General features: G+C 46.9%; 2 protein-coding genes across 2 annotated transcripts in view; one reads left to right on the top strand and one right to left on the bottom strand.

Annotated features, from left to right (window-relative positions):
* LOC119448887 (N-acetylglucosamine-1-phosphotransferase subunits alpha/beta-like) overlaps window positions 1-9,104 on the top strand; it is a 51,006-nt gene extending 41,902 nt beyond the window's left edge. The window contains exon 8 of the mRNA XM_049666547.1: window positions 1,780-9,104. The gene's annotated coding sequence lies outside the window, so the exon portion shown is untranslated. The remainder of the gene's footprint in view (window positions 1-1,779) is intronic.
* The window catches only part of LOC119448886 (probable glutamate receptor), a 44,122-nt gene that overhangs the window by 3,402 nt on the left and 17,830 nt on the right, over window positions 1-22,890 (bottom strand). The window contains exons 7-8 of the mRNA XM_049666546.1: window positions 19,513-19,643; window positions 1,768-1,993 (exon numbers count right to left, since the gene is read on the bottom strand). Of these exons, the coding sequence (XP_049522503.1) occupies window positions 1,771-1,993; window positions 19,513-19,643 (354 nt within the window). The 3' untranslated portion in view covers window positions 1,768-1,770. The remainder of the gene's footprint in view (window positions 1-1,767; window positions 1,994-19,512; window positions 19,644-22,890) is intronic.

The raw sequence follows: 22,890 nt of genomic DNA, 5'->3' as shown, positions 1-22,890 counted from the left end.
TGAGCGGCGTGATGCCGTCGACATCTGGTGCCGCACGCACTCGAAAGAAAGCAGTTTTGCTTGATCCCGACGATCCTAGAAGTGATCTGTTGGACTTTTCGAGCAATGATAACTCCGACGTCGATGTCGCGTCATCGGAGTTTAGTTCAGATGAGGAAACTTCGGCAGATCAGCCGGGAACATCAGCTGTTACACGCCGGCAAGTTTCGTTTTCGCCTCCCGTTTTGTTTATTGATATCTACAGCTGGTTCAGTTGCCCTGTTGGTGTTGAAACTATTTTCTTTATTTATGGTATGTCCCGTTCATTTGGACAAAACGTGCTGCCACCAGTTTCGGCCCTAGAGAGATCCGGGCATTGACCTCGGGGTGACGCTCCGTAGGGGTCCGAAGCGGCTCGCGAGAGCTCTAAATTTTTTTTTGCCGGTCCTTTACGGCAAAGGTTGTTTATGCTATATGTATAAACACCAACAAATATGCACAGATGCATATCCTTGACAAACCAATGTAGAGAATTTTTTTCTCTGAAGATATAAGTCTATCATTAGGAAAGTTTGCCGTAAATTTCATTATTTCTGTTTGGCAATTTTTATTACGTATATTGTAATTACTGTTTCTTTTATGAAATGTACTTTTGAAATGTGCGCTTAGTACTCATGTTTTTGTATATAATATTATGCTGTAAAGTAATATTTTTCTTGAAAAAAAGATCGGTAGGTAGGACCAAGAACTTGAATGTTTCACTATGTGTCATGTAATTTTTCTTAACTCAAGAGTACTTTATCTATGGGCATAATTCTTTAAAGAAATGTTGCCAAGGGATATATCAACAATTTGTATATTTTGGAATTTCTAAAAAAAAATTTTTGCCAGAGATGTTACTTCTTACTGCAATTTTTTTCTGAAAATTTGTTTTCTTTTGTTTAAGATTTTTTTATGCAAATAAATATTTTGTATTCTTCTAAAATAAATATTATTTGAAAGCACGTTCATTTACCTTCACTTTTATATACTGCATGACACTGTAAACTTATTGGCTGTTGCACAAAAAATTCCTAACTCAAACATACAAAAAACAGCCAATTTCCCCGTGGTAAGGAAAGAGAACCATTTCTATTCAGTACGACAGAACGTCACTAATTCATTAGTTTCAGAGGAAACATAGCACTTGATTTTGTTCAACAGAATTTCTATTGATCAAAAAATATATTCGAGACCTTCATATAGTACTAGAACTGAACTGTAATCAGTGCTGGAATACTAATTTGGTGTTCCCTTTAATAAAAGTAGATCGTACTGGATATCTTGATTTTTATATACCTAAATTACTGATAGCTTGCTACATTCTTGTTATGCTAATGCTAGAACACTCCTTAGCATGTGCAGCACTCGCATTTTCCTGCCCACAATTTGTAGCATTTATTTTTGTGGAAAATTTTCTGGTATTCGATATTCAGCTTTTTATTTTCTTGATTTGATTAGATATTCGATTGGAAATCTACTGTTCGGTATTCACACACCTCTAGTGATTCTGCACGTGCACATAAACTTATTGCCTTTCTGTATTTGTAAAATATGATTGCTTGGAAATTTAGAAAATGTACTAGTAAGTAATGCCAGAAAAATCCTTGAAGCCACGATATGAACATTAGACAAATTCATGCATTCCACCCATCCTTCCGAAGCTAGCTGAACAATCACAGTGCCAGAGGAGCCCGTTTATAATTTCAGTAAGGAACTGTTGTGCTTTAACAAAATGTGCCTGACCACCACTCAATGCAGGCGGATTTTTCGGGCGCCGTAGGCGTATCGGAGCTTCTCGAAGCCAAAGGCCGCCAGGGAGGCGGTCACCAGCAGAGCCCACATCACAAAGATGGCGTAGGTGTCTTCAAAGGTCAGCGTGACACGGTTGCCATCACGGCGGCAGTGGTCCCAGTTGCCCAGCATCTGGGCAATCCAGCGGTCCATGATGCCCATCTCTCGCAACCACACCAGCCTGTTTTGAGAAAGGCGCCGTTCACGACTGCTGTTATAACATTGCCTGTTGACATACTGTTTGCACAAAGTGTACAGCACAGTGCATTGTTAAAAAAAAAGCACCAGATAGTATTTTGGGTCTGATTACTTCTTACTTTTGACACGAAGGCTGCAGCTAAAGTTTTTTACCATGATTAGTCAGCCATGACACATCACGCTAATCAGCTTTTATTGCGATAGCATTCTTTAGCTGCTTCCCCGGGTTTTCATGGTTGGTGGATGGCGATCTAACATGGTAGAGAGTTACAAGAGTGAGGAAGGAGATTAAAGAGATGAGAGGGAAATGCAGGTGGGAAGGAGGAGGAGAAACACAAGAAACCAGCGGGTAATTGGAAAGCTATTGACTTTGACAATGATCCTCAATGCTTTCTGCCAGAATAGTTCTTTTTTTTACTATTAATTCGATGATACATATAAGTTACGTTGGTCTGATTATCAACCACATGTTTTCTTTCGAGTGCTGCGTGTACTGTACACACTCGGTTACTGAGGTTTACTGAACAAGGGAACCAAGGAAGGGGACATCCTTGCAACCAGCACACATCTCTCAGAATGGAAAGCTGCAGTTTTGTACTCGGAGCATGCTAGAGGATGGCCCTCATCGCACGAAAAATAGAGAACAGTGAAGTGGGGCTCACTGCTTGCTCAATTTTGTGAATTGTAAGTGCCGACATGTCTCAAAGGGAGGGGGAGAGCTCCCCCTCCCCCCCCCCTCTTCTGGATCCACCAGTGTTCAACCCTTGGTGAGTTGACACCTCAGTGTGATACTGCCCTGTCTAGGTCACATGCTAGTGCCCTGTCTAGGTCACATGCTAGGCTGAAAGTTCGGTTTTCTTTCTTGGTGCCCATGTATTTTGCAAACTTTAGTAGCCACTCGATTGTGTCATATGCAGGTAAAATGTTTTTGAGGCAACACCTTAGGCAGCGCCAAAGGTGTGGCAGCACCCTCTTGAAAATTGTTGTAGTAGTGGACATTGTAAGGGCACAGGGCCCAGGACACCATTGGCCAAGTCAGAGAATTCGTATAGGTGCACCAACCAATTACGTTTGTCCATTTCTGTGATGTTATGGTAGAGGTGGACTACTTTCAAATTCAGTTACAACCACATGAAAGAAAGCAGATGGGATGTCACTGTGAGCAGCGCTGTCTAACAGTGCCAAGGCTAATCTTGCATACAAACACAAATGCCCAAGCAAGTGGACGGAAGGATGGCTGCTGCTTAGTTGCTAAATTGTTAGCTTAATTAGTAAATTAGTAGCTTACTTGGTGAAGTGCTGCATGCTTAAAAGTTGGAAGATGTCGATTTGGCCCCCACTTGCGGCAAGTTGTATTTTCATCGCCTTTCATTTCTTTTTTTCCTTATTTCTATATTTCAATTAAACTTGCCAATAATTCCCTCTTTGCTTTCTCTGGCATCATTGTCTATTTCTTCATATGGTTGTAACTAACAAAAAAACTAAGCTCTCAGGTCCACTTATTCTTCTCGGTCATTTCAAATTCAAACAGAGGGCAGGTGCGCAGGTCACAGGCGGAGCATGTCCTGAATTCTTAGGTTGTCACGCAGTGTAGTGTCTGATATCAGTGTCCAAGAAGCACTTGGAAAGGTGTGTGAAAGAAAAGAAGTGAAGTCAAGCTATACTGGCATATGCAAACTTAAAGGTAACAGTTGGTCATTAACTGTGCTAGAACATAAAATGTTGCTGAAGCCAATGTATTGACGATGAGACTAGTTGCACTTACAGGTTAGGTCACTTTTGATAAGAGTTAAAATTGCATGTGGCAGGTTGGAATAGACTGGCAACAGTCCTAACGTCATGTTTTCAAAGGAGCTCCCCCATGATGTTGGATTGGAGAATGCAGCAACAACTGCTGAAGGTTATGTACGTACTTGTCTAGGAACTAGTCACATGCACCTTGCATAAATAGGGGCATTACACATGCATTACACACAGTTCCACGAGCACCGGGCACTTCTCGACATTGTGTTTTCCTGCTCTTTGCTCCTCATTATGCTTGCAACCAGCATTCCTCAGATGTGTTGCTCGTGGGAGTGTGGTAAGCATTGAGAGATGATTGCACACCTTTTTTTGTTTGGTTGGTTGTTTGTTTACTCTGACTCTGGTGGTGTGTGTACTGCACTGTTTAAAAACACATTGGCACACTTGTCTGACATTGCAGAATCGCAACCCAATGTTTAGAGAAGCTGTTAATGTGACTAGTGAGCTTTTTCTCTTTCCTCCCCCTACACACACACATCCCCCTTACTTTCGAACCTCCTCAAACACCAGGGTCAACCCCCAAGAAACACGTCCAAACATTCGCAAACATTCTGCAAGCTCTTCCGAGCCTTGCACTGAAGTCAGTCTCTGCAGCGAGATTGCTGTGGCTTCGACGACCGTATACGACAGAAAACTACTCCATTCCGTCGACGCTGGCTGGTAATGCGATTCCCCTTCGGTACGTTGTTGTTTTTTTGGCCGTGGCAACCTTTAAATTGAATTCTCTTGTGATAAATATTCATGCATTAACATTTTGTACTCCGAAAGGAATTTTTAATGCACGTTTCAATATGTAAAGGGTGTCAACTACGCACGTTCTGCATTTTATTTTAGCTTCTACACATTCTTTTATACGGTTGCCAACCGCTAATTCGGACTCGATGGAATTGCCAAATCGGGCATCCAAAATACCGGATTCGGCTTACAGTAAATGACTTTATTCCGCGAGTGGCCAAAAAAGATGTGCCATATTCTTGGATCGCCACGTTTGGAGATACCCTCTGATTTGGCGTGATTATTACGTAATACGCGTCGCCGTCTTGGAGCGAAGGTATTATTGGCATAGTGCCAAGCATGCTATCTTTTGTGTGATGTGCACGAGACACATTCGCATCTGCAAGCGACATTATTGTTTGCATAGTGGCAAGCATGCTATCTTATCACTGTGCGGAAACGCTGCCACCTGTCGATGCTTTCGGTGTTAGTCACGCAAAATATTACAGAAATACAAGTATCAAAAGCGCTCGTTCATGAATACGGCCCAAGTTTGTCAACGCGTGTTGCTGTGCACACATACACTTGCCCTTGGCCTAAACATTCTGTGGCCTTGATTTTCCAGCAATGCCTTTTGTGCTATTCCTCTTCATGCTTCATCACTTGTCAGGGCGTCGCTCTGCACGTATCTCAACGGGATCAGCCAGCCATGAACAGTGGATGATAAGAGTGTCATAGAATTGAACAAAAGGCATGGCACGACCATTGTCGTGCTGTTGCTATAGATAGACCGAATTACAGTCAATGCACGCTACTAGGTCAACTAGGCTTTGCAAGTTTCGGTTTCACAGAGCACTGGCGACATGGCCTACGACCATAATGGCCAAGTCTCAAAACGAAAATATCGCCATTTCTGCTTGACTGAATCGGTGGCCATATTAGTGCACGGTCATTCAGGTGGAGTCTGAATTATTACAAGAGACGCTGTGAGGTGTCCGAAATTTCAGTCGTCCTTATACATTATGTCTATGCGGCTAGTGGCGGTGTCATGGGACTGCCTGAATAATCAAGCATGTCCAAATTATCGGTGTCTGAACAATCGGTCGTTGTCTGTATTGACAAAATTGCAATTATTTTGCTATTAAAATTCAACTTTCCCAGCACTAATGTCAATGTATCGCGACTCATAGCTCCATGGCTATTTCAACTAATAGCCCCATATCTATTACAGCGAATATTAACGGCTTTATCCAAGTACACACTCTTATGTCTATACATTCACTAGTTTTGTGTTTTTCTGGCAAGTGATTCAGACTCGCATCAAACCTCGAGGTGAATTGTAATTAGTACAACGGACATCATTTTGTGGCTCTTCAACTTCTCAATTTCACCGGCATGTCCTCGGAGGGGTGTACATATTTCGTACATTGTTTCTACATGAGACACCCACCAGTTCTCCCATGGCGGTTCCGTACTGCCTCTAAAAGGGCTAGGCAAGCAATTACCGAAACTAATATAAATTCCCACATTGCAAGCAATTCACCCCCATGCTTGCAACTTTGCCTTTGCTCTGCCCTGGCCACATAAGTGTTAAGCAAACTCCAAAATTTTTTTCTCCAGAATGGTGCTTGTTTGAAATTGTGCGTCTGTGTCTAAGCATCTCATTTTTGCTGGTACGTCTGCATTTGTCTTCACATGTTCTAGTGCTTCTGGTCGCAATAACAGCTTCCATGCAAACTGAATTTTTCGTATTCGTTGTGTAACCTGGCTTACATGGAATGCAGGGTTGGTTCTTAGCAGTGCATAATTAGGTGCAAGCCGCCACACAGAGGTATTCTGCAGTTTTGAGTGTATGTCTAACATTTTGATGGGCCCCTGTTTTGACCTTATTGGAGAAATTTTGAAAGAGTCAGCGTGAAGCTTGGTGGAAAGAACTATTGTAAGTAATCGCTATGAAACTTCCCGGTTGTGACAGGCAGCTAAAGAGGGCAATTTCTTTGAACAACGTGCCTGACGAGATTCATGGTAGCTTGGATGAATTATACTTGCCCAAGTAGCGTAACGCATTGGGCGTTTATTAGACATTTATTTTGTCTTGTTTTAGTTAATATACCCTAGCAAAACATTCCAATTGAACAGCTTTTGAGGTCCTATGGTGGGGATGTTATGGGTACCAATAACAATATTGCTCAAAAAGGTCCCATAGGTGTATTGGTCTAATAGCCCTATAGATCTGGTCTTAAAACAGGAAGCAGCTGCTGCCTAATGCATTTTGTTGATACCAATACAATACAAATAAAACTTATTAATTGCCTAATGGGCACGCTGCACTGCTCCATTATAGCAGTTAAAAAATTATGTTGGTAACATTGCTAGGGTAAGTTATTGATTGCTAAGATTTTATGAAACACCAAATCGTCTTGCAATGTTACAATAAAGCACAGGAGTTTGCTGCACATCCCATCATCCTGTGGTGTTACAGGAATGGAAAGCACCTTTGTTTGTGATTGTTTAGTGTGCGTCTGTAATTGCAGGGAAGTCCTTGTTTCTGAGAGAGTTCTTGTGAGTTAAACTGTGATAGTTGACCCCTTTTGGCACTGAGTGGTGATGTGAGAATATGCGTGGTATAGCGTGCGCGAGAGAGTCGTTGCATTAGTGCGTCAGTGTGCATTTATTACACAATGCAGCTCAATAAAAGTTGCTGCACGGTTAGTTGATTCACAGTGGTTATAACTCCGTTTCACACATAGCAGGTAATGCTAGCAAAGCTAAAAAAAGCAGAGCTCGTGGCCAAAGAATTGTGCGCCACATATGAAAGAAGCATGCAAGGATGAGTCGGCTATTTAAATATAACATTAAGTGTCAAACTTCTTGTGTCGCAAAATGTGGCATAATTGTCACATGGAGGGCGTCGCAGACCTGAACGTATTTACCACCGAATGAGCAGAATCACACATTCGTGCAAGAAGCAGTCACAGTTGACCAACTGTGCTACCGACCAAGACATAGTATATGTCGCGTAGTGTAAGTACAAAAGTGCACAAGCAACATGTGATTTCGCACGAGCTAATGTTTACAAGTTGTAGGTGTAATGTATGAGGCAGTTACTATTTTGTAGAAAGCGTTGCAAAGTAAAACACAACTGCACCGCGAAATGCATGGAGTGAGATTTCTATGATCGCACTGTTGGTGTACCTTCTGTGGCATTGCCTGCTGTGTATGAAACCCAGTGTTGGGAAAGATACAGCACAACGCAGATAAACATGAGAAGGCAGAGACACGGACTGGCCAGTGTTGCGCTGCATCGTTTCCTAAGCATTGTGTGATATATGTACTTGTCACTGCGTCCTTGGCGGCACAGGTTCAATTTATGCAGATTCCCAGTCTAAACACAATTTGTGTCACTTGTCATTGCAGCTTTTGTATTTTTGTATGAATTGTCCAACTCGTGAACCATATAACCTCTGCAGGCATATACTTCAATAAGTGTGTAACAGTAATGTCCTAGTCAACCTTCCAGTGGCTTTGTTTTGTCATTGTATAGTCTTTAACAAATTTACTGTCAAGACTGCACCAGTGAAAAGGGGCATTTGTGGTCTTCACTGATGCCCTTGTAAATTCTTTCCTTGTAAATTTTAACTAGTTTCTTTTTCTTTTTTATGTACTTAATCTCTCAGTTCTTCGGCATGCCTGGGGAGAGCTGTGAGTGAAAAGATGTAATAGGTATTATGTTTGTGCATTTCTGATCTTTCTAATACCCCTTGCTCTTGGTGACTTAGTGTCAACACATGACATTTTGCAGGTTCCAACTGTGGCAGTTTTGGCTCTTATTCAATGAAAGCACATGCATGTAGTGAAGTACTTTCCAAACATAACAATTTTGGCATCTCAACATTCAAGAAATACCTGGAAAGTACTACCGACGTCTTTTATGACTGATATTAAGGCTTCTGTTTCTGGTGCGAGTATAGATCTTCTGAAGTGTCCTGGCGCTGTTTGGTTGAGTTGCTAATTGGTTGACCTTCGTTGGCCATCAAGCTTCTAAAAATGAACAGGCTACAAAACCTATGGCTTCAATTCTGGATTGCAATAAATAACTTTTGGTTCACTAAATGAATCGGAGCTTCGAACAAGTGTTTGTGTTATTAGGGAGTATTTGTTTATCTCACTAGCACCTGCGGGGCTTTTGCATACGGGCTTAAACTGAGCAGTCTTGCTTGTGAAAATGTATTGCAATATGCTATCATGGTTGTCCTGAGCGATGTCCTATTGGGCATCAACTTCTTTTAGGCTTCCTTCACTGTCAACATGTCATCTGCCACTAATATCTTGCCTGAAGTAATTTTTGGTCTGTAATGGCCTAGTCTCTCTGCTTTTTAAATTTCTTTTATGTATGTGTTTGTCATTTGACCAGGTCAAGAGGTTGAAAACCTCAGCGAGTCAGTTTTGAATGTGGAGCTTGTCATGTACTGCATACGTTATCTTTGCTACAGCTTTTTTTTGCCTTGTATGCAGGCAATTTAGTGTGCATTCATGTGTGAAAGCATAAATTAAAGTGTTTGTGGTCTATTTTCGAACTATTTGTGCACTTTTTCATTTCACAGTAGCAGTGCAGTACTTATGGTTCTTTTCTGTGGTGGTGACATTCCAGTGGAAGAATACAAAAAGATCAGGGCTGCAATTTTCTAACAATGCCTTCAGGTTATGCCATTCTTACCATCCACCGTTCACTGCCAGCTGATCCCACTGATAATGCAGGCAAAGCGTTACTCTGACCACCGATGAAGTGCGAAAAGCATGAAAGGAAATAGCATCGAGAGAGGCATTGCTGCAAGATCGTGGCCCTGTATGCTGACGTTTCAATTGATGTGGAAAGAATGAATAATGCCTCAAAATTAAGCCAGAAACCCTTGCTTCTGCGCCCTCATAAACTACAGTGCAGATTAAGTACAATAAATCCCATCGATTATTATTCAAAAGGCCTTGTAGCACCACTGAAACCATGCTTTACATACAAAATAAGGTTACCAACTACTAGAAAGAAATGTTGGCTGACCCACATCAAGAGATAGTGATGGGAAGTGATGCCGGCATCATTTGTATGCATGAGGAGTATGGTACTGTTTTGCTATGCTATGTATACAGCTAATTCTGTGGTATATTGACTGAATTTGTACGCTATGTGAAAGACTGGAGGCTGCCACGGACCAATTACATTAGATTACGATAGTGCAGCGTAAGCGAAAATGTGGTTTCCACAGGCATGGAGAGCCTAATGTTCCTAGATATAATTTTTTTTGCTTTAGAAATTATCTGGGGACTTCAGAGGAACCACCACGCATTGGAACTTTTGCCCATTCAACTTCAAGAGGCAGGTTTACTCCCAATCAACTGCAATTTTCCCATTCAGACACATGTAAAGCGTAGAAATGCTCTCGATCATAGTACAATCACTGGACTGATTTAAAATAAGTATGATGCATTTGAGAAATTTCATTTCTGGCAACTCAGCAAGAGATTTATTTAGGTCTTTGACTTTTTTACTGTGACGTCTCGGTTGGAACGACGTTTATTAGGCCCGGGAGCTCGTCAGCGAACCAGCGCAGCACACAGGCGATGATGATGAACACATATACAGGCGAAGAGGAGGATAGGTAAATGTGCGAGGATGATGATGATAACATACAGATGAGGAAGATGTGCGTAATAAACGCCCACACTAATTTCCCCCCGACGTGAAAGCGGCCATCCTGGCCGGCCGTCAAGGTGTCGAGGCACGCCGCGTGAAGGGCTTCATGCGGGAGACGTGGACAACCTCGGTATTGCGGCAACGGCGGTCTGTGGGGGCGTCAAGAGGAGTAACGCGATAGTTGACAGGCGAAGTCTGTCTGAGGACTATGTACGGCCCGATAAACCGTGGCTGGAATTTTTCGCATAAACCAGGGGTGCGAACAGGAGTCAGGAGCAGGACCTCGTCACCAGGTCGAAAAGATACAACGCGATGGCATTCGTCGTAAATATTTTTCCGGTCTTGTTGTCTGGCCTCTGTGTTCAGGCGAGCAAGCTGGCGACAGTGGTCGAGTCGGGAAATGTACTCTTCGCACGATGATAGAGATGTATTAGCCTTGGAGTTGAAGAATGAAACGTCCAGAAAGAAAGTAGGGGAGCGTCCATAAACGAGGTAAAATGGCGAGTAGCCAGTTGTGCGCTGCACGGCCGTGTTATAGGCGAAAGTGACGAATGGTAAAAGAACATCCCAGTTTTTGTGGTCTGGTTGAATATAAGCGGCGATCATGTCGGCAAGGGTGCGATGAAACCGCTCGGTCAGGCCGTTAGTCTGGGGGTGATAGCTAGAAGCGGTCTTGTGGGCTGTGCCGGAGGCTTGAAGAACTTCGTTTAGCAGTTGGGAAAGGAACGCCTTTCCACGGTCACTGAGCAGTACACGAGGAGCACCATGGCGTAGAATAATGGCTTCAAGAACGAAGTGAGCAACTTCCGAAGCAGAGCCAGTAAGCACAGAAGCTGTCTCAGCGTAGCGCGTCAGATGGTCGACGGCAGTCACTATCCATCGATTGCCAGCAGTAGTGACCGGAAGGGGCCCGTAAAGGTCGATCCCAACAACCTCGAACGGGGCTGCAGGGCACGGAAGAGGCTGTAATTGGCCGACAGGAGCAGATGTTGGGAGCTTGCGACGCTGGCAGGGAGAGCAGGAACCGACGTATCTGGCGACGCTAGCAGAAAGGCCAGGCCAATAGAAACGACTTCGAATGCGGTCATAGGTTTTATGGAACCCAAGGTGGCCAGCTGTCAAATCATCGTGAAAGGCGTTGAGGACACGAAGTCGGAGAGAGCGTGGTAGAACTGGCACCCAGCGTTGCCCGTCAGGATGGTAAATACGGCGATACAGCACGCCATCGGCCAGCTTAAAGTGTGCGAGCTGGCGACGGAGGCGCGCGTTAGGTGGACGAGAAGCCCCAGAGAGGTGATGAATGAAGCGTTGACAGTACGGGTCAGCCAGCTGACGAGAGGTGAGTGGCTGATCATCGTCGGAAGGCAGTTCGTACATAGAGGCCAGGGAGGAAACCGTAGCAGTGTCGGTCGAACTGGTGACGTGCGAAGCGATTGCAGAGGCGTCGAGCGGGGCCGTAGGAAGCGGGCAGCGAGAAAGAGCGTCGGCGTCTTGGTGTTTCTTCCCGGACTTGTATATGATTTCGAAATCATACTCTTGGAGGCGTAAAATCCAGCGACCCAGGCGTCCAGACAAGTTCTTGAGCGTGGAAAGCCAGCATAAAGCGTGGTGGTCCGTAACGATGGTGAAATGGCGGCCGTGGAGATAAGGGCGAAACTTCTGTATCGACCAAACAATAGCCAGGCACTCTTGCTCAGTGATCGTATAGTTCTTTTCTGAAGCGCTGAGTACACGGCTGGCGTATGCAATGACTCTCTCTCGCGAAGAGTTGTCGCGTTGCAGAAGAACAGCACCTATACCGCGGCCGCTAGCGTCTGTGTGTAGGAGAGTCGGTGCGGCCTCATCAAAATGGCAAAGCACAGGTGCAGAGGTGAAGGGCGTCCTTCAAGCGTGCAAATGCCAATTCGCATTCCTGGGACCACAGAAAGGGTACACCGGAAGCTAGTAGCTTGTGTAATGGAGCTGCGATGGAGGCAAAGTTCTGGATAAAGCGACGGAAATAAGAGGCGAGGCCAAGGAAACTGCGCAAGTCTTTGGGTCTGTCAGGACGAGGAAAGCGAAGAACTGCAGCAGTCTTATCAGGGTCCGGCTGAATGCCATCCCTGCTCACGACATGACCCAGGATCTTAATGGCTTTGCTGGCGAAACGGCATTTCTTGGTGTTCAGCTGAAGACCAGCGCGGGCGAGGCACGTCAAAACTTCATCCAAGCGTTGTAGGTGCTGATTAAATGTGGATGAAAAAATGACAATGTCGTCCAGATAACACAGGCAGGTCTTCCACTTCAGGCCACGCAACACGGTGTCAATCATGCGCTCAAAAGTCGCAGGCGCGTTGCAGAGCCCGAAAGGCATTACGTTGAACTCGTAGAGTCCATCTGGGGTTGCGAACGCCGTTTTTTCTTTATCGTCTTCGTGCATGGGGATTTGCCAATAGCCGGAACGCAGATCCAGGCTGGAAAAGTATTCCGCACCTTGGAGGGAATCAAGGGCGTCATCAATGCGCGGCATAGGGTAGACGTCTTTTCGAGTTATCTTGTTGAGCGCCCGGTAATCGACGCAAAAGCGCACGGAGCCATCTTTTTTGCGGACCAAGACAACAGGTGACGACCAAGAACTAGCCGAGGGGCGAATTACCTTGCGTTCCAGCATGTCTGCGACGTTGTCTTCGATGATTTTCCGCTCGGCTAGAGACACACGGTATGGGCGGCGCCGTACGATAGATGTTTTGTCTGTCAGAATGCGGTGCTCTGCAACGGTTGTTTGGCCCAACGTTGACGAATACACGTCGAAAGAATTGGCGTGCTTTTTCAACAAAGCCAGCAGCTGTTGCGTCTGCGCGGGTTTCAAGTCAGTGCTGATGACTGCTGTAAGGGCGGCGGCCGAAGAAGAATCACCAGAAGATGGGTCCCCAGAAGAGACTGGTGTAAGTGGCAAGACGCAGACAGGCTCCAGATCGGCGACGGATGCAACGGTTGTGCCTTGCGGAAGGAGGATTTTTTCTGGAGTTGCGTTCATGGCAGTGACCAGTGCAGATCCATTGTGGAATCGAACAACTCCTGATGTAAATGTTATGCCTTTAGTAAGGCAACGTGAAGTAGGGAACACCAAGACGTCACCATGGTCAATGTTGTCGGATAGGAGAGTAACTAGTTGGATTTGTCCTGGGAGTAGTTCCGTATCTTCCGCAGCGGTCAGGTGAAGTGGCGTGTGGGTTTCTTCGCCAAGCAAGTGTTCGGTGTCGGTAAGGTGTATCACACGCTGCCCACAACAAATAGCAGCAGAGGCAGAAGATAGAAAATCCCATCCCAAAATCAGCTGATGAGAGCACGGGTATAGCACAGCAAACTGTACGTGATGGAGAATGTCATCGATAAGTACACGCGCAGTACAGAAGGCAGCAGGTCGAATAGTGTTCCCTTCGGCTGCAACCAGCGTGGGACCATCGTAAGGCGTCGTAACTTTCTTCAGACGGGAACACAAATGAACATTCATAACCGACAAAGCCGCACCAGTATCCACTAAAGCATCCACGGGCACCCCTTCAACGTACACACGAATCATATTGGATGGGCGCGCTGGAGGAATTTCAGTCTTGTGTGTGTATGCAGTTTTTCCTCCGGAAACTGCATCGCTTAGTTTTCCGCGCGAACGGTAGAGGTAAGGGAGGCAGGCCTAAGTGGTGACGATGAGCGGCGGTAGGGTGATAGAGAACGGCGTCTGGCCGAACGGTAAGCGCCTCGTGCATCAGGTGATGCAGGCGGAGATGGAGAGCGCTGCGAAGGTGAAGAGTAACGCCGCCCTTGGTAAGAGGCCCCACTGTAAAAATCGCGCTCACACATATCGTAGCCCCGACGCTCGTCTTGCTGGCGCTTGCGGCAAAAGCGTGATATGTGGCCGCGATAGCCACAATAATAGCACGTAGGACGAGACGGACGCCAAGGGGGGTAGTAGGGGGTGTTCGGTGTACCGTGTGACAGGGAGGTCAGATGGGCCGATGAAGGCTCTGGCGGTGATGACGGGAAGTGAACCGTGGGCGCAGTAGCAACCGACGCGTAAGTTGGTAGCGGCAACGGAGAAGTGACGTGGCCGACAGGCTTGGCAGCAACTTGCGCGTATGTCGGTCGTGCGGTAGTTGGTAATGCTTGAGGGACAGGAGCTTGTGCTGGCACAGCGCAGGTCAAGGACGCCAGTTCTTCCCTGATAACGTCACGCAATGACGCACCAAAAGGTTGGCTGGGATACGTCGAAGGTGAGGTTAACCCCATCGATTGTAACTCTTCGCGTATGAGCGTGCGTATCAGTGTACGTAGGTCATGGTCCCCCGTAGAATGGGCATCGTCAATGTCGGGCTGTAGGCGGACAGACTCGAGCTCATCGAGGCGCTGACAAGTGATTACGACGTCAGCGACGGTAGCCGGATTCTTAGTGGCGAGTGCATTGAAGGCAAGAGTTCCAATGCCTTTGAGAATGTGGCGTACCCTGTCCGACTCCGACATTGAAGAATTCACACGTCGGCAGAGTGCAAGGACGTCCTCGATGTAGGAGGTGTACGACTCACCCAGGTGTTGTTTGCGAGCATCGAGGCTTTTCTTGGCTAGAGTGGACCGAACAGCCGGTGTGCCGAACACTTCACGAAGCTGGTGCTTGAAGAGAGTCCAGTCGGTCAATTCGGGCTCGTGGTTAAAGAACCACGTCTTCGCCACGCCAGACAGATAGAAGGAGACATGGCGTAGTTTATTAACATCATCCCAGTGATTGGCGGAACTGACTCGCTCATAATCGTCCAGCCAGTCTTCGACATCCTCTCCGCGAAGACCAGCGAAGAGATGGGGGTCACGCTGGGCGCTGTTGATGATAAAGGAAGGAGGCACTTGCGATGTCGGAATGGAGGCAATAGGGGCGCCAGGCTGCACGTCCTGCGGCATGCTAGCTGACGGTGGGCGCAAGCGGCGACCTGAACGAAGCTCCAGGAGGCAGACCGGACGGCCAGAGGACGTAGGACCGAAGAGCACACTCCACCACTTGTGACGTCTCGGTTGGAACGACGTTTATTAGGCCCGGGAGCTCGTCAGCGAACCAGCGCAGCACACAGGCGATGATGATGAACACATATACAGGCGAAGAGGAGGATAGGTAAATGTGCGAGGATGATGATGATAACATACAGATGAGGAAGATGTGCGTAATAAACGCCCACATTACTAATATTGCTGAAAGCTGGAGAAGAAAAGACAGAAAAAAAAGTGGTCGCAGTTTCACCTGAAAGGCGAAGCATCAATTGCGATAGCAAATTTGCAGAGAGCTATACGGAGTAAATGATAGTAGCTTTATCAGCTGTATAAACTTGGACATGGAGCAGCACCGGCAACACGCAGAACTAATGTCGACGCCGTCGGCGTTTTGCCCGCGTTCGCACAAAATGCGTGCGGCGTTGCTGACTGGTGCCGGAGCCTCTGATATAAATAGGCACTTGGTGCCGCAGCTAAAGTCACCTCCCTTCCCTCCCCCCCCCCCCCCCCCCCCCCCACCGCCTTTAGCGCTTCGGAAGAAGGCGCTTTTGCTCTCCTATATGGTGATTGTAAAGGAGGAAAGAGACGCCTACTTCTGCAGCCCTTAAGGAAGCACGGCGCAGAACGCACATTTGTTTTCCGCCGTGGGTTCACTCCCCGTGAAAGAGCGCGTCTCTCGCCCCCTTTCACTCGCACATACAGCGTTCGGCGGCGCGCGGCGACGATTTCATCTCCATTGACGTCATACGGAACCTCATGGCAACGGCGACGACGACGGCGATGCCGACGGCAGAAATCTGCTTTGGAGTGTCCATATAATTGCTATTGCAATAAAAAAACACTGAAGCACGAAGTTTACAAATATATTTGACTCTTCACCAACACATAGTCGCAGTTCCGTAAATTTCATTTGTTAGATGATATTAAGTTGGCAAATGTGATAAATTTACAGCTTATGTGAAATCATTAGCATAATAAATGTGCCTTGAATGTTTATTCCTATTTTTTCTGGGAGCGCACATACACAAAGAGACTGTAAATATGCTTTATGTTCTCACAAAAAAACAAATGTTCTCATATATGTTCATGCATTGATTTGTTTCACTATTTTTAAACTAATGATTACAGTCAAAGTTAAGTCACTAAAAATGTTAATTTTCAAATAATTTATCGCTGTGATTAGTTGAGGCGAAATTGCGTCGCCGGCTGAGGCAGACATAAGTGTTCCGTGCACGCGCGGAGAATAGTTTGTTTACCGTGATTGCATGGAGCGAAGCACACAAAGCATATTCCGCGAAGTTCAATCGATGATTAGGCTTACTAGATTATGTTGACAATGTTACATTTAAATTATCATCAAAATGGCGGCCTGCCCAATTTGGTGGTGGCTGTAGATAGCAACTACGCTACCTTGACGGCCATTATAGTGGGAGTGGTAATGGCGATGTCACTACCCGAAAACTGGGCGTGCGCATGTGAAGATTCTCTAGGCAGTGCAAGGATGAAACAATCTTTCATTCATTTTGAATTCGCAGGCATGTATTTTTTCATTCGTTTACATCAAAATTAGCAGTGATAGTACTACTGAAAGCGTTCTCGCGATCATAAAATCAGCCAATAGCTGCTGATGGGCATCGCTGCTGCGATGACGCTGCATGACGACATTGCGGAGGCGAGAGCAAGCAATTTTTCTCTGCTTTTGGCGCAATATTCTAAGTTCTCTGCTGCATGCAGTGCAATAATATTCGTCTCGCATATTCACAGCAGCCTCTTCTAGAGATAGGCAATGTTATTGTATCATGTTCAAAAAGTGTTTCAGAGCCCCTTAAGGTTTACCTCATATACCATTTCGCTCCCTCCTAGCTTAATCTTTGTAGGGATTTTGAGTAAGAATGAAACATGCCACATACTAGGTGTGATACAAGGAACACTGCTCAACAAGACACGAACTCTAGGAAATTAAATAATGTTTGTTTCTTTCGGTCATTTTGTTCCCTGCTGCACTTACAGCTGTCTCTAACGCGCGTGACACCATGACGTCACCTGCTGTTGTCAATATGTGCCATCTTATGATGTTCAGAACATGCTTTATGCTCTTGCTTAGTGTAAAGTTTCCATGGGGAGGTTTACAAAACTATCGGCACTATTATATTTGACCAACGTTATAGCACACCGCCTGTTGGGAAACAGTAAAGAATGATCTCACGCACATGCTAAATGTTGTCATCTCTGGTGGACATTTGGGCTGTCGTTGAGCTCCTCGTTGTGTGGATGACACTTGGATGTGTGGATGACACGTGGTTCTTTCCTTTGAATTCTGTCCAAGCATACTTTTTAACCTGAAGTTTAAACTTCGGACATCAGTGACTTTAAGAAAAGATCTCATAAGATTGTGCGTCTAGCACTATGCCTGAGACAATGGTATTGTGTATGGGTCATTTTTGGCTTTGCTCGATCTGAGACCGTTACAGCCTATATTTTCTCTCCAGAGACTCGAGCACCTGTCTTCATCATGAGCGCACCCAAAGTATGGGGATGCAAAACGCCGGTTTTATAAAAGAATGCAAGAAATGTATACAAAAGAAAAGAGAACTGGTACAAAATAACACAAGCAGGGTGTGGTGGTTTGAATGAGCAAATTAAGGTCTCTTGGGTACCCAAGGCCATTTGGGAGCACAAAACCTAAAACTCCCTAGTGTTTACTCGGGCCTAGTTCTTTATCGCTAAAAACCCCATTGAATTCTAAATGAAGCAAAGACCCAACTCGGCATTTCAAACGTACATTCTGGCCCGAATACGGGAACATGCATTGAAATCCAACCCATCTTGGTAACGTAAGGGTGCTGAGGCTTTGGCACGATATTTAAAGAGAATATGTGTTCGGCTTTAATTTTGTCCACTGTAGCAAACATTCTTCTTGCAGATGAATGCAAAGAGTTTAACAATATGACTCCGTAACTGATATTTAGTGTTGCCCGCTATTGACCCTTTTCGCAGCGACCCCGTGGGCGCTGCCATGTTTGATCACGTGGTTACGCGTCCATTGCGGTTCTATTAACGTTGTCCATTGCTTGCCTCAACTGCCTCCGTGTTTACAATGGATTTGTATGACGCCTGTGTGGCTTAGCAAACCTCTGTTTCTGGATATATCGTAGACAGTGACTGGGAGGAGACACAAAGCTTTGACCATAGCTTCAGAGAGCATGCAAAAGCACTTTCTGAGCTGATTTAGCTATGTCTAAACGGTACCAGCAGCATATATAGTGCTTGTTTTAAAAGTGGGGCTAAATACGTATTCCAAGCTATCCAAACTTTCCGCTCATGAATTGAATCGGGATTAGTGCGTTTTGCTCTTCATTCTTTATTTGGCAAATATTTTGAAACAGAGGCTTGTCACGTTTCTGACTCGGTGAAGTTCCTCGGTGCGGTCACTATCTGATTATTTTGTGCCTAATCGATGGCAGGTGTGCCGAGTTCCGATAGATTTGTTCTTGCTGTGCACAAGGCTTGAAACACAGCTGTTTTGTACAGTGTAATACCTTGTAGGAAAGATTTATTATCGCTAGTAACTCGCTTACTCTTGTGGACCATCACGAAACATTCAGCTTCGACCATTCGTGCGCTATCGGTGTAGTCGGTGTGTGCGTATATAGTGCATATATTCAAGTATACAGCCATTTACTTACTCTTAATTGACACGTTGGTGATAGAGTGGGCGTAAGTTTCTGTGCCAATTGGGGTAGATGTGTGTAGATACCGTGCGCGAAATTTACTATGACAGGAAGCGGCGCTACTCACTTTGCTATTGTTTATTGAGCGTTACTCACTCTTGACGACGTCCCGGGGCTGAAGCCATTTCTTTGAAAGTTAGCGATACAACGCTGGCGGATGACCAAATTTCTGTATCCTCGAGGAAAGCCGTACATCTCGACATGCTGGTAACAGTAATGGACAGTTGCAGCAGCGGTCCGCGAGCTTGGCCGCACAGGTTCATTCCATTTCTTATATGCCAGTCACTATTTTTGCAGCCAACTACTGCACACGTATTCAATCCACAGGATTCAGTTCAGCATGAATGGAGCACAATGCGTTAGCCAAAACTCAGTTGTATTGCCGACAGCTGATCTAACAGAAACAAGGTAGAAGTGGTAATGGTTTTGTATTCGTGCGCTGTTGCTGAGGCCACGTGCTGCGCGCCGCCGAAAGTGCCATCTCGTTTCTCTAGAACAAACTGCTCTGTGAAAAGGGTCAAAAGTGACCCCCTCTGTATAATTGAACGTGATCACCTCTGGTTGATGCCCCTCTGCATACGCGTGTCCATCTTCTTGCTGAGATACATGACGAAGCGGAACTTGAGCAGTGGCTCCTCGGCGATGTAGAACTCGCCGTCCGTGTAGTTGCGGCACGTGCTGGAGACCTGCGGACAATCGTTGACGTCACATCGCCCCCGTTTGAGGGCACTCTGCTTGATGTATGACCACCATATACGGTTGTTCCAAGTGTAAAGAGCGCTACACCTCACTTTGTCCCAATAGTTCCCTGCAACAGGACCAAGGCTGCGAGGCCTGCAAACGCAGATGCTTGCGCGGACCACAAAAAGCAGACGGATACTTTTACATGCGTTTGCCCTCGGCATCGTTCGAGGCACCCGCAGCTTCCACACTGCTGCACGGAACTACTGAGAAAGTGTGCTGTTGGGGACAACCCCGAAAACGCAGTTGTGAATTCTCTTTCACTTCGATGCGCTTTACCAACTCCCTGGCTAAAACTTGTTAATTGCAATATGTGTCATAAGGTAATTATTTTGTAGCGGCAGCAGCATCGGCGACGCATGATAATTACGTAGACGCTCGCGTCTGCACGAGGCACGAGTGGCTGGCACGCACCGGCACAGGCTAGCGTTCCGAGACAGATTTAAAATGCTATGCTAAGAGATCGGGTGTCAGTTTTTCCTCTCCCGCGAGAGCCGGCGACTTTACCGGTCTACGTGGTCGCTCGTCGCCACAGTTCGGTGACCTCGGACGTGATACTGCCATACGCTCCTGTGGTAGAGACGACCATGGACCACACCAACGCTACGACAGCTCATGGCCAGAACCCTTCCGACGAACGTTGTGGCCCTCTCGCGGCCGCTACAGCGAGTGATCAAAGGTGCAGGCGAGTAGGGGTTCTTGAGCACCGTCCACTTTGCGTACGTCGCGTGAGCACCTCTGGAGCTTGCGCTGCAGCTGGGGGCCCTGGCGAAGGCGGGGGCTCTCTTGGCGGAGACACTGTCCATGTGTGCTGGCTTGACACGGTCAAGCGACACAACCTCTTGGCGGCCGCATTTATCGATGCTGACATGCTTGTCCCCACGGCGGATGACCTTAAACGGTCCGTCATATGGTGGTTGAAGAGGCCGCCGAACAGCGTCATGTCGCACAAACACGTATGGGCACGATGTGAGCCGCGGGTCGACATGTACAGCCCGCGTCCCTGGATACCGCGGGGGCACAGCACGAAGTTTGCTCATCATATCGTGTAAACGAAGTGCGTAACCACTGGAAGCCGTAGGTGTCTCGTCTGAGCCGTGCACAAGGAACTCCCCTGGCAGCCGGAGTGTCGTGCCATGGACCAGCTCGGCGGCGCTGCAGCCAATGTCTGCTTTTAGAGTGGAGTGTCGTGCCATGGACCAGCTCAGCGGCATTGCAGCCAATGTCTGCTTTTAGAGTGGACCGTATGCCCAAAAGGACGAGTGGGAGCGCCTCCACCCAGCTGTGTTCTTCGGTTGCTGTGAGCGCTGCCCTAAGCTGACGGTGAAAGCGTTCCACCATGCCATTACTCATGGGATGGTACGCCGTTGTACGTATGTGAGTGGCACCGATGGGCTGAGTAATGCTGCCGAACTGCCGGCCACGGTCCGTTGTGATCGTGGAAGGCACCCCGAAGCGGGCAACCCAATGGTACAGGAATGCACTGGCAACCGATTCAGCGGTGATGTCCACGATAGGGATGGCCTCCGCTCAACGGGTGAATCTATCTACGCATGTCAGCAGATAAGTCTGTCTGTGGCAGGATGGTAGTTCGCCAACAATGTCCAGGTGAACATGATCAAATCGGGAGTCCGGGGTTGGGAGTGCTCCCAGTGCTGTCAAGGTGTGTCGTGTCGCTATATCTTGGAACGCTGGCAGGCTACACATTCACGTGCCCAGCGCCGGACGTCACGATTAATGCATGATCAGACAAACTTTGCCGTCACCAGTCTCTGTGTGGCTCTAATCCCTGGATGAGAGAGTCTGTGCAGCGATTGGAACACGTGGTGACGGAGATTGAAAGGCACAAACGAGCGAGAATTGCCGATACTTATGTCACAGCAAATTCTGTCTTCGGATCCGGGAATTCGCAGCCACTGCAGCTTCAGGGCAGTGGTTGCGGTCAACAGGCTCTTTAGCTCGTCGTCTTCACGTTGAACTGCTGCCAAAGTGGAGAGATCAACCTGCTGGACACACTTATATAGGGTTCCGGGAAAAGGCGTCTGCCACCTCGTTGTCGCCCCCCTTGACGTGGCGGATGTCTGTCGTGAATTCAGATATATATGACATATCACTGTGCCCCACTCGGTCGTAACCGTCGCCGATAACCGGACATGCCTCCCCGTCGTCAACTTTGGCCTAACAAAGCAAGTTCTACCCCAAGGCACATCGGTTGCAACGCTGCGTGCTATAGGAGATGACCACGTTACGGCGTTTTCAGTAGACGGCTGCTCCGATTCTTCACAATTTCCGCAGGATGCTATTTGCCTTGACGCAACCTTTAGTCCCATGATTGATGCGGACCTATTGCCTGAACAAGCAGCAGCTCTGTGTCGCCTTTTGGTTTCTTACCAAGACATCTTCGACCTCAACAATCGACAATTGGGCCAGACTTCAATTGTTAAGCATCACATAAATACTGGTGATAACAGTCCTATTCATCGCCGGCCATATCGAGTTTCTGTTTCAAAGCGTAAGGCTATACATGGCTTGCACGTGACGTCACGTCCGCCCGCGTCGCTGCGTCCGCGCCATGCCGGAGCACCGCGCGCGCCGCCTTCGCATCTGATCGTGTGCGCTTTATGCGGTCTCACTGTGTTTTCTAAGCGGATTTCACCGCTCCTCGCGAGAAATGCCACCCGTTTACAGTATAGGCCTCCGTTTAACGAGGCATTTTACGCAGGACTGATCGGTTCGGCGCGTGCACGATATCAAGAAAAAGTGAAACTGTGCGACGATGTGGACCCGTACACGTTGCGACTGAGTGCGGATACGACGATGGACGTTAGCGCTTTCCCCGAGGTCTCGCACGGATGCATTGTAAACTGCCTAGTTTTCTCTTCAAGCTTCGCGACACTGGAGGAAATGAAGGCTTATAAATCGCTTGAATCCCACAACTACTTCACAAGCGGTTGGGTGAAAACACTGTCGGCGAAGCGGCTGCAAGGAGAAAAGGTGCTCCTACTAGGAGATGTAGGCTGCAGCCCCCGTTTTCCATGCCGCATTTTGTTTATAACATTCAGAGGCATTCCCTGGTTAGTCAGTGGTGCGTGCAGGATACACGCAAGATTGGAGCTTGGTGCAGAGAAGAAACGAACTGATACTGTCCATTTAACAATCACGCAAAAGCGGAGTTTATGTGCTAGGGTCTGA

This window comes from Dermacentor silvarum, chromosome 4 (assembly GCF_013339745.2).
Source record: "Dermacentor silvarum isolate Dsil-2018 chromosome 4, BIME_Dsil_1.4, whole genome shotgun sequence".
Lineage (NCBI taxonomy): Eukaryota > Metazoa > Arthropoda > Arachnida > Ixodida > Ixodidae > Dermacentor > Dermacentor silvarum.
This window is presented reverse-complemented; position numbering and strand designations above follow the sequence as displayed.